The sequence below is a fragment of the Rana temporaria genome, chromosome 1 (assembly GCF_905171775.1).
Source record: "Rana temporaria chromosome 1, aRanTem1.1, whole genome shotgun sequence".
NCBI classification, from domain to species: Eukaryota; Metazoa; Chordata; class Amphibia; order Anura; family Ranidae; genus Rana; species Rana temporaria.
Window position 1 is genome coordinate 483,753,552 of NC_053489.1, and position 17,197 is coordinate 483,770,748.

At 45.1% G+C, this 17,197-nt stretch overlaps 1 protein-coding gene across 1 annotated transcript in view; it reads right to left on the reverse strand.

Annotated features, from left to right (window-relative positions):
* The window catches only part of BANK1 (B cell scaffold protein with ankyrin repeats 1), a 421,880-nt gene that overhangs the window by 75,803 nt on the left and 328,880 nt on the right, over positions 1-17,197 (reverse strand). Inside the window, exons 10-11 of the mRNA XM_040329952.1 lie at positions 14,214-14,465; positions 7,955-8,176 (exon numbers count right to left, since the gene is read on the reverse strand). Coding sequence (XP_040185886.1) covers positions 7,955-8,176; positions 14,214-14,465 — 474 coding nt within the window. The remainder of the gene's footprint in view (positions 1-7,954; positions 8,177-14,213; positions 14,466-17,197) is intronic.

Genomic DNA, 17,197 nt, shown 5'->3' on the forward strand with positions numbered 1-17,197 from the left:
TATTTAATATGCTGGTTTTGGACATTCTGTTGATTATACAATTCTGAGAAGATGGCTCTTGGTTCTTTCTAGAAGTGATACTTATATACAATATTGGGGTAGATTCAGGTACCTTTGCGCTTTTTTTACGGAGGCGCAGGGCAACGTTTTTGCCCTGCGCCCCCGCAAATTTTCTGCGCTACCCGCGATTCACGGAGCAGTAGCTCCGTAAATTGCGTGGGCGCTTTGGCAAGCGCGCGCAATTTTAATGATGCCGTAGGGGGCGGGAATCATTTAAATTAGGCGCATTCCCGCGCCGATCGTAGAGCGCATGCTCCGTTGGGAAACTTTCCCGACGTGCATTGCGGCAAATGACGTCGCAAGGACGTCATTTGCTTCAAAGTGAACGCGAATGGCGTCCAGCGCCATTCACGAACCACTTACGCAAACTACGTAAAATTCAAATTTCGCGACGCGGGAACAACGGGTATACGTAACATTGGCTGCTCCTGCTATTAGCAGGGGCAGCCTTACGCGAAAACCGCCGTACGCAAATGACGTAAACTGCGTACGCAGGGCTCGCGTAACGTTGTGAATCGGCGTTAGTATGCAATTTGCATACTATACGCTGAGCACAACGGGAACGCCACCTAGCGGCCATCGCAAGAATGCAGCTTAAGATATGCGGGCATAAGAGCCTTATGCCACGCATATCTTAGGCTGCAGTCGGCGTAACGCGGTTCCTGAATCAGGAGCATTCGTTATGCCGGCGCAAGTAAGCAATTGCGCTGCGTAACTATGGTTACGCAGGCGCAATTGCTCTTTGAATCCGGGCCATTGAAAACAGAAGATGAGTATTTCTGCTGAGAAACAGAGGGCCTAATCCACAAAAGAGATACGACGGAGTAACTGCTGTTACTCCATCGTATCCCTTGTCCTAACTTTGGAACTGATCCACAGAAGCAGTTTTCCAAAGTTAGGCAGAAGATCCGACATCTGTAAGGGACTTACACTGCCGGATCTTAGGATGCAGTACCGCATACGCCGCTGGGGGCATTTTGAGTCGAAATGCCGCTTCTGGTATGCAAATTAGCACTTAGGGCGATCCACAAAGCTTTTCAGCTTCGTTTTTTCGCCGTAAGTTTTAGTTTGCAAGTGTAAAATTAGGGCTGCTTTTACATGGTGTAAAGTTAGTAACACCATGTAAAAGCACATTCAAGCGACGGCATTTGGTATGCATTCCTGAGGGAGAACTCCACGGCAATTTGTAAAATCAAAACCGGCATGGGTTCCCCCCCAGGAGCATACCAGGCCCTTAGGTCTGGTATGGGTTGTAAGGAGACCCCCCTACACCGAAAATTCGATGTAGGGGGTCCCCCTACAATCCATACCAGACCCGTATCCAAAGCACGCTACCCGGCCGTTCAGGAAAGGGAGTGGGGACGAGCGAGCGCCCCCCCCCTCCTGAGCCGTGCCAGGCCGCATGCCCTCAACATGGGGGGGTTGGGTGCTCTGGGGCAGGGGGGCGCACTGCGGGCCCCCCCACCCCAGAGCACCCTGTCCCCATGTTGATGAGGACAGGACCTCTTCCCGACAACCCTTGCCGTTGGTTGTCGGGGTCTGCGGGCGGGGGCTTATCGGAATCTGGGAGTCCCCTTTAATAAGAGGGCCCCCAGATACCGGCCCCCCACCCTAAGTGAATGGATATGGGGTACATCGTACCCCTACCCATTCACCTGGAGGCAAAATGTTAAAGTTATTAAACACACAACACAAGGGTTTTTAAAATAATTTATTAGTCTGCTCCGGAGGCCCCCCTGTCTTCTTTATTAGCTCTAATACCAGGGGGGGCTTCTTCTTCCACTCTCCGGGGGTCTTCTCCGCTCTCCGGGGGGGGTTTCTTCTTCCGCTCTCCGGGGGGGTCTTCTCCGCTCTCCGGGGGGGGTCTTCTTCTACCTTCGCCGCTCTCCGCTGTTGACTCGGCGAACCCCGGTTCTTCTGCAGCTGTCCGGTGCCTTCTCCTTCAGCGCTGGCTGCCTGCTATCTTCGTGTGTTAGCTCAATTACTAACAGGCAGCCAGCGCGGTCTTCTGTGACGTCACCTTCTTCTCTTCTGTTCTTCTCCCCTCTTCCGATGTTGACACGTCGCCTCTTGTCACTGCAATGATGGAAGCGCGCCTTGAATCCCATTTATATAGGCATCACCGTCCCATCATGCTCCGGCAGGTACCCACGTGGTGGGTGCCTACCCACGTGCACCCACCACGTGGGTACCTACCGGAGCATGATGGGACGGTGATGCCTATATAAATGGGATGCAAGGCGCGCTTCCATCATTGCAGTGACAAGAGGCGACGTGTCAACATCGGAAGAGGGGAGAAGAACAGAAGAGAAGAAGGTGACGTCACAGAAGACCGCGCTGGCTGCCTGTTAGTAATTGAGCTAACACACGAAGATAGCAGGCAGCCAGCGCTGAAGGAGAAGGCACCGGACAGCTGCAGAAGAACCGGGGTTCGCCGAGTCAACAGCGGAGAGCGGCGAAGATAGAAGAAGACCCCCGGAGAGCGGAGAAGACCCCCCCCGAGAGCGGAAGAAGAAACCCCCCCGGAGAGCGGAGAAGACCCCCAGAGAGTGGAAGAAGAAGCCCCCCTGGTATTAGAGCTAATAAAGAAGACAGGGGGGCCTCCGGAGCAGACTAATAAATTATTTTAAAAACCCTTGTGTTGTGTGTTTAATAATTTTAACTTTTTGCCTCCAGGTGAATGGGTAGGGGTACGATGTACCCCATATCCATTCACTTAGGGTGGGGGGCCGGTATCTGGGGGCCCCCTTATTTGAGGGGACTCCCAGATTCCGATAAGCCCCCGCCCGCAGACCCCGACAACCAACGGCAAGGGTTGTCGGGAAGAGGTCCTGTCCTCATCAACATGGGGACAGGGTGCTCTGGGGTGGGGGGGCCCGCAGTGCGCCCCCCTGCCCCAGAGCACCCAACCCCCCCCATGTTAAGGGCATGCGGCCTGGCACGGCTCAGGAGGGGGGGGGGCGTTCGCTCGTACCCACTCCCTTTCCTGACCGGCCGGGTAGCGTGCTTTGGATACGGGTCTGGTATGGATTGTAGGGGGACCCCCTACGTCGAATTTTCGGCGTAGGGGGGGTCTCCTTACAACCCATACCAGACCTAAGGGCCTGGTATGCTCCTGGGGGGGGGAACCCATGCCGGTTTTTTCTTTGAAAATTGGCATGGAGTTCTCCCTCTCAGGAATGCATGCCGAGCGACGCTGTCATTTTTTTTTATAATTATTTGTTTTCCCGGCGCGTATATTTTTTTTCACCCGTCGCAACTTTAGTGTCCCGTCGCAATCCACAAAGCCCGGCGTAAATTACGTTCGCGCACTGCACGTCGGGAAAATTACGTCACACGCATGTGCAATGCGGCCGGCGCGGGAGCGCGCCTCATTTAAATTTTAAACGCCCCCCGGAGAGGAGGACCGTCTTGCGACGGAGGCACTTAAGTTACACGGCGTGTAATTTCTAGGTAAGTGCTTTGTGGATCAGGCACTTAGGTAGAAATTTTAAGTCAGTGTAACTTAACTGCTGAAAGTTAAGTTAGGCAGCTTTTTTGAGGATTTGGCCCAGAGAGCTAAAGAAGGAACGTTCCTTCTGTTTGTTGAGTTCAAGGGAAAATGTAAGCACCCCCTCCTGTACAATAATAAGGTGCAATAACTTGTCATGTCTGAGTTTTAAACAATGGTCTCTTTGGCTAAAGAGAGGAGAATAGGGGAGAAGAAGAATGATGTATTAGATGTCAGGGGTGCCGTTTGTGTGTGGCATTGTGTAGATGGCAGAATAAATTGTACCTATTTCTCTTCCTTACCTACCAACTGTGGAGGTGGAACATGAGTGTTCCTTATTTACATTTTTAAATTAAACTGAAAATGTGCATACAAGTGTGTGTAGCAGATAAACAATATTTAATCTGTTGGATTTTGGAGAAGTTTCCACATTCATTCAACTTCTTGACAGCTAATCTAAATAATACTCTTTTGACAACTGGCAGTGGTTTTAGAGAACTGCAAAAAACAGCTGAGCGTATTTGTATGTATACAAGCTTAGATTCCTTCAGGATGGGTATTGAATCAAATCTGATGCTGAAGTGTTATTGTCTGTTTTGAATTGCAGACCAAGAAAGAGTTTATTTATTGGCAATATGTAAAGAGAATCCAAGTTAATTCTTTTACCTGTAAATGTGAATAATGACAAATGCGATATTATACAATAAGTCTTACGAAGTTCAATCACTATTTTATTTTATTTGATTAACTTTATTTGGAGAATGATTTTATTGCAGCACAGAAAAAAAGTATAAGGATGGGATGTTGTTTAAGATGAGAAGATTTGACCAAAATCCCCCTGATAACGTCCTTTAGGACAAAACACATCAGGACAGGCTATTTGGTGCTGATATCCCACCGCTGAGAGATTCCTGGTCGCCACTGGCTTTTTATGTAAGTCACATATTTTGTGTTTTTATTGTCTGTTTTACCTTTTGAACAATAAACCTAGTGCACTATGAAATATCCATCTGGGCTCCTGACAAGCTTTATTTATTCTCAGTGGGACCTCACTCTGAGTCACTAGAGGAAGCTTATCGCTGTCATCTACCCATTGCTATGACAGCAGCTATTGGTTCCGGTGAGTTTCCAATTCCCCTGATGGTAGTGGTCAGCTATTTGGACATTGTCAGAGTGACACAGTGGTTGTATCTGATCTATTTCTTTTATGTTTTTCATACAGACCTTTTGGACTATACTTTGCACTGATTTCTGTCCCATTATTCCTTCACCCATTATTCATTGGAACTCATTTTAGCGCTGCACTTTGTTATAAATAAGATGAGAAGCTGCTACAGCTGTCAAGGAGACTGTATTTTTTCAGGAGAGTTATTTTTTTACATTCAGTCAAAGTCTTAACTTTTTGAATCTGTACGGGTTAGTGTGTGTGGACGTGTTTTTTGGGATGGATAACAGGCAAATACCTAGTACACGCGACCGTTTTTTTGCATTGGATCAAAAAACGACGGTTTTCCCGACAGAATTCCTCTCAGCCTGCCTTGCATACACACGCTCAGACAAAAGTCCGCCCATCCAAAGCGCGGTGACGTACAACACGTACGACAGCACTATGAAGGGGAAGTTATATTCCAACGGCGCCACCCTTTGGGCTGATTTTGCTGATCCTAGTGTTAGTAAAAGTTTGGTGAGAGACTATTTCAGTCCGTTACAGCATGATGAATGTGATATCTCCATTACGAATGCTAGTTTTACCAGAATGAGTGCTCCCGTCTCATACTTGATTCTCTAGCATGCATGTTTTTTTTCCAGTCGGAAAATCATACAGAAGAATGGTTTTCCCGCCAGGACTTTATCCTGACGGAAAAAAGAGATCCTGCTCTCTTTTTTTGTCCGGCAGTTTTCCCGATACACACGACCGGGATTCCCGACGAAAAGCTCTTATAGCAGTTTACCCGTCATAAAAAAACGGTCGTGTGTACGAAGCATTAGACCTAAAGTTGTGTAAAATAAATGGTTACTTCCCCCCTCATCACAACACTTTATAAAATAAATTTGCTAACATTTTGCAAGCTACATAATTGAAATGGGATGACAAACTGACTTTACCACTTAATTTCGTTAGCCACACACCTACAAAGCCTTTGACTAATTCACCTTTTTAATTTATGTTTGGTTAAGCATAAAGACTGATCTCTGGTTTCCTCATGATTTTAATTTATGTCTTCTTGTTGAGCATTTGACTGAACTTGTAATATGTTTACATCATAAACTCTGATCTGTGCTCCCAAAGGTTTTCTCCATTGCCATACCCTGAGCTAAGGTCACTACCTCAGTACCAAAGACTGGGGAGTAATTACGCATTATTCTGTCAAGTCTCTGCATCTTTGCTAGGGCAGGCCTTTCCATGTATTGCTAACAACTTTGACAACCATCAAGCTTGAGGGTAAACCCATCAATGCCTTCTTTGCCAGCAATTTAAACTGTATTTTTTTGATTTGCTGTAACAAAAGAATGAAGAGCAAGAATGATCATTTGAGTCTGGTATGGATTTTAAGAGGGGTACCTAACACACAAAAAACAAAACAGAAGACAAAAAGTGTGAGTACCCTTAAAAAAATCATACAAGATCCTTAATCTGAACATGCAGCCTGGCTTGCCAGAAAAGGGGGGAGAGCTCCCCCCCTTGATCCACACCAAGCCACACACCCTCAACTAGGGGGTTCCTCATCCCCATGACCATTGCCTGGTGGTTGTGGGAGTCTGTAGGCAGAGAGGGCTTATCAGAATCTGGAAGCCCCCTTTAATAATAAGGGGCCCTCAGGTACCACCCCCCCACGTGAATGGGTATGGGGTACTCATTCACAAACAAAAAGAAAAACACATGTTACCTGGTGTAGTACACCCCCTTAGAGGCTGTAGATGAACTGGGATCCCCCAGGCACACTGAACTTTCACAGGCACTCCAGAGTCAGAGAACAGTTCTTGACTTTGTTTTTGTTATTTATTGAGGGATAATAACTTGGATAGGGATGGCAGATTATGGGATGCCCACATGACTTCAGAACAAACTTCAGGGAAAGCTCTTCCTATATAAAGTCTCTATATACAGGTCCCCTCCTTCATCCAGCACTCACTTGCTTGCAGAACCCAGCTGGTACACTGTGTATGTTTGACAATAACTCAGTCAGATTTAAGCAATAGCCCATTACAGGCAGGAACCTGAGGCCCTTTGATTGTGTAGCAAAATTCAGTGTCAAGCTTATGTTCCTCCTGTGGCTACTAATCTCAGCACCACCTCTTCAGGCACTGGCAACCCACCTGGCTTCAGCTGCCCCTTACACTAGCCCTCCAGGCTAACTTCTCCCCACAGTCCTTCAGACTGACACTCACCAGCCTACCTGGCTGACTCTTATGAGATCTCCCAGATGTGTTGACCCGCTCTCGCTGTCATCTTTTCTTGCTCCTGTGCCTCCAGGAAGAGTTTCCTCTGTGTGTTTTAGAAGGAATCTTCCAGCACCTGACCCCCAGGCCTGAGGTCACCCCCTGACTAGGGGACACCCTCAAGGGCCACTGACAGCCTCTTCAGCACTCCGTATTCCACCCGACTGCCCTGCTGGCATGGCTTCTGTCTATTTATGAGGTCAGCTCTGCCCCCTGCCAGCCCAAAGCTGGGGATTGGCTGAGGCCTCAAAAATATGCATGACATATGGCTTACTCCCACCCTCCAGCTCTGGAAGTTTCTACCACCTTCCAGACTAGGGGGAAGTGAAAGAAATGCCAGGTGAGTGATCCAGCCCCTGAGCTCAGGCTTAGCCCTGAGCTAAAAATAAATGTCCCTAACAACAAACCTATTTACATCTCGCACACTAAAGTGTACTACACTACCAATAAAGGCACTCATATGTTTCACAAGGACTTTATTACAAAATAAAAATCCCCAAAAACATTCCTTATTGTCTATCACAATGTCCCCACAGCTGAATTGCTAATAAAAAAAAAATCTTGAAGAGCCTGAATGGTAACACAAGTCAAATGATAGATCCCTGAGTGCTAGTAGTGACATGATTGCCCACATCAGGCCATATGGACATATTTAGGCAACAATGTTAGACTCCATTCCCCTGTAAGTGAATGGGCTGGTGACATCAGTGCATGATAAGGTTCCTTAGCAACCATTGATAACCAGAAGCTATCACGTTCCTTCATGTCCAACACTCAAACAGGCAGAGTTTGGTCCGTGGTCAAACTGAACTCTAAACTCATGCCTAGTCCTGTGTACAGTCCCCAATGCTTTTGGTCTAATGAGCTAATAAGCTGATGTATTTAAAAATATATTATATACTGTATGCACAGAATATCAAGGAAAAAGGTTGTTATTAAATATAATAAGATGTTTTGGCTTACCATGAATGTTGTAAGTGGTTTTCTTTGGAACGGTTGCATTATGCATATTGAAGGACTGTTGTCCTCTTTGTATATCTTTAGTGTTGGTTTCAAATACAATGTACACATCATCCTCAGTGCAGGCAAATACCAATGGTTCCTCAATACACTCATTGCATTGTTCTTCATCCAGATGTTCAGTCAGTCCTTGGTGTGTCATACTTTCATTATCAGCCTCTTCCTCTGTCATACAAAAATTTGAAAACATTTTACTGCTAACATACATAAATTACAAATGTTGCAGGTATAAATTGTGTTTCATGTCTACATTTTTTTCCAGCATGAAAAAATATAATTTCTAATGAATATGTGTACATAATCCAATTTTTGTATATAATGCAATTTATTAAAATCAGATGAAATTCATTAGGCTGTGAAATCCAATGTAGCAATGACCCCAAAAGAAGCTGCTGGATTTTTAGCAGGTTCTCTTCCTATTCTTACTGGGGACCTGACCTGCACCCAAACACTTACAACCCACTGACAGGCAGACAGACAGACCGATAGACATCAGATCCTTTCATCTTTTTCTTGCTATTTATTGGTTCAAACATCCAAACAACGAAAACTGCCATGAAGGAAACTGCAGTATCACAAAAATGGACAGCTTCTGGACTATATAGTCTAAGTTTGGGAGTGTAGATTCAGAAATATTTCTTGAGGGGGAAACACTTTAGCATGGGGTGTATCTAGGATAAAGCCCAGATACTCCAATTAATGTGTCAGTTCCAGCGTTGATTTCTGAAGGCTTGGGATTCAACTGAACATATGTGAGGACTGTCTGTGTCACATTGTTGGTCAGTATTTTAGCTGGCTGTTCCCTGAAAAGAATGCTGTTTAGGTATTCCACAGTAGAATACCCTGGAGTATTGTAAAGCTAACACGGGTGCCAAAATCTTGGTGAACACTTGGGGTGCAGAAGACAAAATGGCATTCGACTGATAGTGATGAGTGCCACGAACAAAATGTAGATAGCATGAAAAACTAGGACATGTAAGTATGCATCCATCATGTCCACAGGGGCAAAAGCTTTCTCTGGTGGATAGAGGCTATGACTAATTTGGTGGATTCCATGCAGAATTTTTGGAGTCAAACTAAGTAATTTAAGGTCTTCAGATTAGGGATGAGCTTCGAGTTCAAGTCGAACTCATGTTTGACTCGAACATTGCCTGTTCGCCTGTTCGGCGAACAACGAACAATTAGGGGTGTTCGTGGAAAATTCGAAAAGCCGCGGAACACCCTGTCAAAGTCTATGGGAGAAATCTAAAGTGCTAATTTTAAAGGCTAATATGCAATTTATTGTCCTAAAAAGTGTTTGGGGACCTGGGTCCTGTCCCAGGGGACATGTATCAATGCAAATGCAAAAAAAAGTTTTAAAAACGGCTGTTTTTTCGGGAGCAGTGAATTTAATAATGCTAAAAGTGAAACAATAAAAGTGAAATATTACTTTAAATTTCATACCTAGGGGGGGTGTAAAGTTAGCATGTGAAATAGCGCATATTTTCAGTACATAGAACTGTCCCTGCACAAAGTGTCATTTCTGAAAGGAAAAAAAGTATTTTAAAACCGGACTTGCAGCTATAATGAATTGTCGGCTCTGGCAATTCAGAGAGAATTCATTCATAAAAAAAAAATAGCGTGGGGTCCCCCCAAATTCCATTACCAGGCCCTTCAGGTCTGAAATGGATATTATGGGGAACCCCGCCGTCAATTTAAAAAAAAAATGACGTGGTGTTCCCCCCAAATATCCATTCCAGACCCTTCAGGTCTGGTGTGGATTTTAAGGGGAACTCCACCCCAAATTTAAAAAAATGGCGTGGAGTTCCCCCAAAAATTCACACCAGACCCCTTATCCGAGCACGTTAACCTGGCCAGCCGCAGAAAAGAGGGGGGACAGAGTGCGGCCCCCCCTCTCCTGAACTGTACCAGGCCACATGCCCTCAACATGGGGAGGATATCCCCATGTTGATGGGGACAAGGGCCTCATCCCCACAACCCTTGCCGATGGTTGTGGGGGTCTGCAGGCAGGGGGCTTATCAGAATCTGGAAGACCCCTTTTAACAAAGGGGACCCCCAGATCCTGCCCCCCCCTATGTGAATTGGTAATGGGGTACATTGTACACCTACCATTTCACGAAGGAAGTGTAAATAGTTGGAAAAAACACACACCGTAGAAAAAAAGTCCTTTATTAATAAAAAAAAAAAAAAAAAATCCAGCGGTGGTAATCCACTCTCGGTCCCGGCTTCCTGCTCCAACATTGTCTGTATCCAGCGACGGTCGGTGATCTCCGGTCCAGCGATGAGAAGATCCATCCATCCAGAGTGCAGCCACACCGACCTCCTCTATCGCTGGACACAGCCCAGCGAATGACGTGGCTGAAGCTGTGACATTTCTTATATAGGAGAGGCGGTGACCCCGCACCCTCTGACGCACCCTCTGCTACGTCACTGGGGAAGCCCAGCAAGGGGGAAGACTGGGCTTCCATAGTGACGTAGCAGAGGGTGCATCAGAGGGGGCGGGGTGTCCAGCGGTGAGAGGAGGTCGGCGTGGCTGCGCTCTGGATGGATGGATCTTCTCATCGCTGGACCGGAGATCACCGACCGTCGCTGGAAAACAATGTTGGAGCAGGAAGCCGGGAACAAGTGTATTATGACCGCTGGATTTTTTTTATTTTTTTATTAATAAAGGACTTTTTTCTACAGTGTGTGTGTGTTTTCTCCAACTATTTACACTTCCTTCGTGAAATTGTAGGGCTACAATGTACCCCATTACCAATTCACATGGGGGGGCCAGGATCTGGGATCCCCTTTGTTAAAAGGGTCTTCCAGATTCTGATAAGCCCCCCGCCCGCAGACCCCCACAACCACCGGGCAAGGGTTGTGTGGATGAGGCCCTTGTCCCCATCAACATGGGGACATCCTCCCCATGTTGAGGGCATGTGGCCTGGTACGGTTCAGCAGAGGGGGGGCCGCACTCTGTCCCCCCTCTTTTCTGTGGCCAGCCAGGTTAACGTGTTTGGATAAGGGGTCTGGTGTGAATTTTTGGGGGAACTGCATGCCATTTTTTTTTTTAATTTGGGTGGAGTTCCCCTTAAAATCCACACCAGACCTGAAGGGTCTGGAATGGATATTTGGGGGGAACCCCACGTAATTTTTTTTAATTGACGGCGGGGTTCCCCTTAATATCCATTCCAGACCTGAAGGGCCTGGTAATGGAATTTGGGGGGACCCACACACTATTTTTTTTTATTTTTTATGAATGAATTCTCTCTGAATTGCCAGAGCCGACAATTCATTATAGCCGCAAGTCCGGTTTTAAAAGACTTTTTTTCCTTTCAGAAATGACACTTTGTGCAGAGACAGTTCTAAGTACTTGAAACATGCACTATTTCACATGCTAACTTTACACCCCCCCTAGGTACGAAATTTAAAGTAATATTTCACTTTTATTGTTTCACTTTTAGCATTATTAAATTCACTGCTCCCGAAAAAACGTCCGTTTTTAAAACTTTTTTTGCATTGATACATGTCCCCTGGAGCAGGACCCAGGTCCCCAAACACTTTTTAGGACAATAACTTGCATATTAGCCTTTAAAATTAGCACTTTAGATTTCAAATGTTCGAGTCCCATACACTTTAACGGGGGTTCTAAAGTTCACACGAACATTTGGTGTGTTCGCAAGTTCTGGTGCGAACCGAACAGGGGGGTGTTCGGCTCATCACTACTTCAGATACAAGGTGGAGAAAATGCCCTTCTTTTGGTTTTTAGAACAGTGAAATGTTTTGAGTTAAAACCCTGAAGCATTTCCACTGCTATCACAATGAAAATAACTCCTTAGTTCAAAAGATCTACAAGAATGACATGAGGGTCTGCTAACCTGAGCTGAGGTTGGGTAACATGAAGCAGAGCTGAGGTAGAGATTGAAACGCTAGCTTGTAGCCTCTGGAAACCACATCTCTTACCATCTTACCAACTTCTAACTATACAAATTGGTCAACATTGGGGGTATCCCTTCATGCTAAAGAGGACTTGTCTGCAGTCTTGAAGGATTTAGGGGCCCAGGGGTTTGCTGTTGTACTGGTCCTCTCCCTTTGGTTTGGTTTTGGCGTGAGATAATAAAAAATTACTATTTTGGCTTCAGAGTTGGGAGAATATTTGCCAGTTTTGAAAGGCCTTGGATATACCACCCCCCCTTTTCCTATTTCTTTCTTTTTAATCATCCCAGTGTTTATCATGTCATTTTGATGTACGTTACTCTGCAATAAACCCTATAGGAAGAAATATTCGATCATACCCAAGTGTGTCCTGACAAATCGAAATAGTGAAACTCACAGGGGCTCACTGCTGTCCATTTGGTGTCAGCCTTCTGTTCACATCATAGTTTTATGTATGTTTTTTTAACTCTTTCTATACTTGATCTTTTTGTGAGCGATTCGTTATTAATAAAATATAATTTTTTATTATGATCTCATCCATCTTGCCTACAAAGTCCAAATCAGAGTCTTTGATTTTTATTTTTTTTCACAAGTTAGACAGTTGTTGCCAGGACATTTTTCCCTTTTGGGTCATTTCCTCCCACTTCCTGCTCTCATGAGAATTTGTAATGATTTACCCTTTCTGTCTCTGTGTAAATGGTTACCAGGATAAATAGAGGAGCAAATATTTCCAGTGTGGCAAAGACAATTTTTTCATTGCTATATACTGTAAATCTCAGGATAAGAGTTGTTCTGTTAGACTAGAGTTAGGGACCTCACTTTTTCAGTGGTACCCTGGTACAGGAGTGTGGTGCTTCATATTTGCAAAGCTAGGCAACAAAAATGGATCTTGTGACGGATCTTGGATATCCCGGCTGGGCACCTATGCCAGACCTGTGTCTCCTGTTTTCCAAACGCACCTGCAGCCAGCAGACTCGCCATAACCAGCCCTTAACCCCCAATCACGAGGCAAGCAACACAGGTGTTGAAGGTTAAACATGCAGAGCATAAACTGTTTGTTAAATGCAAAACATACACTTTTAAACACAGTTAGGGACACGCCCCTTAGCCTTGTCGTAGAGGGGGTAGGGGACAAGGAAGAACCGATGGAAACTCAACACTTGTATATTTAAACAACTGCAGTTGAAACACACCAATGGATTATGATAAGCAGGCAGCCCCATCTCTACATCCTTTGTCTATGTGCCATGACCCAACACAATTATACACAGCAACACGAGGGGGGGGGGGGGGTTGAAGAGATGTAGCATTATATTACATTATCTCAATGCCATTTTGTCTCCAAGTCTCTTATTCTCTGCTGGGCCAAAGTCTTTGGGTAGGAGGCCAGCCCGCAGCCTCCTCCTAACATCGATTGTAGATTCAAGCGATTATCGTGTTCTGCTGATGTTGCTGGATTTCTGCTGTACTGTCTTTTAAGGCCTGATTTTAAACTCCAATTGTGAGTATAATGATTGATTTTAATATTTTAATAAAATTATTTTAAGCAGTATCACACTAGGTCGGTGCGCCCTCCGTTCTTCTCTCTTTTTACTTGTCTGTGCAACAAATGTCTGTTGCACTTGGCACAGTTCACAACAGTTTCAATTAACTTTCAGTATGGTGCGTATATGTAGCGCTACCCCCGCAGGAGTGAATAAAATGTAAGTGTTTTTTTCTGGAAATAGGCAGAGGCAGTCAGGCACACATCACCAATCCACACACTCAATAAACAGTTTAGGGTATTTTTTTTGTATTTATTGCTGAATAAATATGGAGAGGGTGTAGGGTCGTATGAGATACTCTGGAAATACTACTTAGGAACAGGAAGACACACTACAAAATGCTAAGCTTCCCTGAACAGTCTTCACACCAGGAGCAAAGCAGGATTACCAGAATTGGGACCTTGCTAGGGCTGTCCCAGCCAGAATCACCACTGGCACTCTCGCCCAAAGGACACCAGCATCCAGTCACTAGGGCCTGGAGATCAGGTCCGTACTCATAATGTCACAGGATAGCTAGATGCCTCATTCCAGTATCCACTGGATACTCTTCAGTGAGGGAGAAGGTAATGCCCACAACGCCACAGGACAGCTAATCCCCTTCCCATCTCCACCGGGCACTCTTCAGCTCTTAGGGAGCTATAATTTTTCAGGTTTTCTACTTTTTCTACTTTCCTTGTCAATGGCCCATTAAAAAGAACACATGCACAGTTCAAATGAATGAACAAATGAACAAACAGTACCTTGAGAAGAGTGAAACTGCTGTGGTGGACTGTCTCCTGGAAGAAAAGAAGTAGTGGCAGAGCTGCAGTCTACCTGAACAGGAACATTCTCAAAGCCACAACGAGCCGGCAGAGGAACGTATACATTTCCATCTCTGGATCCTAAACTCTGTTCATACTCTGTCTTTTCCAGACTTTGCTCATCTTCATTGTTGTATTTGCTCACATCTTCACAGAGCCATTTCTCATCGATACCTTTCTTGTACGCATCATCTGGAATATTATAAAATGATTATTTTTCAATGTACCAGATGCAAATATAAACAGATTTTTAAGTCACTTAAAAAGGGCAGTGCTAAATGTAATTTATTTTAATGCATATTTCTATAGAGCCATCAAAGTGTCAGGAAAACAGTGGGTTAAATAACTAAAGGCAAATAAGCTGTTCACTTTGCAAGGGAAGTTGCAGATTGCAAGGGGATATTCCCCAGAGCTTCACAAATGTGGTAAAATTTCACTTTGCAAAAAATACCAAATCACGTGCAAGGAAAATTAAAAAAAAACTTTACCACATTCCAAAAGTTCTGGGAGTTATTCCCTTGCAAAGTGAACAATCTATTTACCCTTAGTAAATCAATCCCAGTGGATCAAAGTATAAACAGTGCAGGCTAAGACAGAGTAGACAGAAGCAAATATCAGCAGTTGCCCTTATTTGCCTCTAGGAACCAAATTACAGAGTGAAAATAAAGGCTCTTTTTGCTAAAATAATAAACATGTTATACTTACCTGCTCTGTAGCAGAGATGCCCGCGCTTCCTCTTCTGGGTTCCCCCACCAGTGCTGTTAGCTACTCCTCTTCTCTGAGTGCCCTCATAGAAAACCACTTGCTGTGGGGCACTTGTGCAGGCGACCTCCCGAGCTGGGATGTGTACTTCCAGAAACACGTGTCCCCCCCCACTAACACCTGATTTGATTGACAGCCGTGGGAGCCAATGTGTCAGAAAGGGCATGCCAGTAGAAAAGATGGCCCCTCGGAGTGAACTTCTGTGCATCTTTACAGGCTAATTTTTTTCTTGTGGACATAGGAATCGGGTAAATGCTAATGCGCATGCGCGTATACATGCATGTACCCGTATGGTGCAAAACTGACCATTTAAACTGAGCTAGTGCTCAGGTTCAGTGCTGCTTTGTCTCCATCTTCCGTGTGACCTGAGACCCCTTTTTCCTGTATCCTGACTATAGTTATTGACCCGGCTAGTCTGGACTACTCCCTGAACGCAACATGTACTGACCTTGGCTTGTCTTCTGACCACCTCCTCTGCCTGCTTCATTTGCTACTGCTCCACTTACCAAGCCCTTGCCTGTGCCTCTGTCCGGCCAATGGATGACCCAACCTGCCTGACTCGGCTTTTCCTCCTGCTGACACCGGTTCCTGCCTACCATCCAGTTGTGCCTGCTTGTCTACTGTCTGCTGCCAGTTTATGCTTCTTCTACCTGCTTTTGCCAGTACCAGCCCGCTTCTGTCTTCTTGCTCCTAGCTGCCATACAGTTTGCTTGCTTCACTGAAGACCAATGACAGATACCCTTGTCTGGCATGGACACCTGTTCTGCTGTTAGCAAGTCCTACAGGCTCTTGCGCATCTCTGCATTCCTGCACCTCTTGTTTACACTATCAGGTGCCCCAAGTCAGAGGTGTAAGACAGGCCTTCCTCATCATATCAGACTCTGCTTCCAGGTACTTGATACAATGGCTTTTTTTGCTATCAATCTGTCCTGTGAGAAGATGGAGAGACCAGTGCTAAGTAAGTCTCAGGTAAGTAATGTAAGTAATTGTGGAAAGAGAAGGGGGCAAGTAGCAAGATAATCAGGGAATAACCAGGGAATGCATTAAGGTAAAAATGTCCTGACTGTAGAACCACTTTAATCACTTCCTGCCCACCCTAGAGCCGTAAGATGGCTACAGCGCAGGCTTACTTTGCCAGCAGGGCGTACATGGACATTCTCTGTGATTCCATTGTCTGCGCTGACTCAGCTGATCACAGAACGAGGTATAGAGCCAATCACAGCAGCTGTTTCCAATGACAGCTGAGCACAGATGTAAACACAAACCGGTTATCAGCTTTTCTTTCCTCATGCTGACAGCATGATGAGAGAAGAAGAGAGTTGATAACTGGCTTGTGTTAAAGGGACATTGACACTGATAATCAGGGCACTAATTATCAGTGTCCGGATTATCAGTGCAGTCCCAACAGTGCCCATCAGTGTTGCCAATCAGTGCCCATCAGTGTCTCCTCATTAGTGTCACCTATTAGTGCTGCCGATCTATGCCCATCAGTGCCACCTAACAGTGCCTTTCAGTGCCCATCAGTGCTGCCAATTAGTGCCAATCAGTGGCACCTATCAGTGCCGCCTTTCAGTGCTGCCTATCAGAGCCCATTAGTGCCACCTATCAGAACCACCTATCAGTATCTATTAGTGCTCATCAGTGCCGCCTCATCAGTGCCCATCAGTGCAGCCCCATTAGCAAACATCAGTGAAGGAGAAAAATTACCTGTTTGTAAAATTTTATAACAAACTATGAAAAAGGTTTGTTTTTTTCTAAATTTTCAGACTTTTTTCGCTTGTTTAGCAAAAAATTAAAACCCAGTGGTGATTAAATATCACCAAAAGAAAGCTCTATTTGTGTGAAAATAATTATAAGACTTTTATATGAGTACAGTGTTGCATGGCCGTGCAATTGACATTCAACATATGACAGCGCTGAAAGCTGAAAATTGGCCTGGGCAACAAGGGGGTAAAAGTGCCCAGTAGACAAGTGGTTAAGTAACAGCTCTAATTCTTGTACAATTGAATTTTTTCTAAATGTTAGAAATAATCCCCAGTGTCTCTACATGTAAGCAACTTTAGTTGTTTAAGAAAAACCTGCACTGAGAGGTGAATATAATAAAACTGTGGAACTTGCCCTGGCACTGCCCCATGAACCTGAAATTGTCAATTATCAGATGC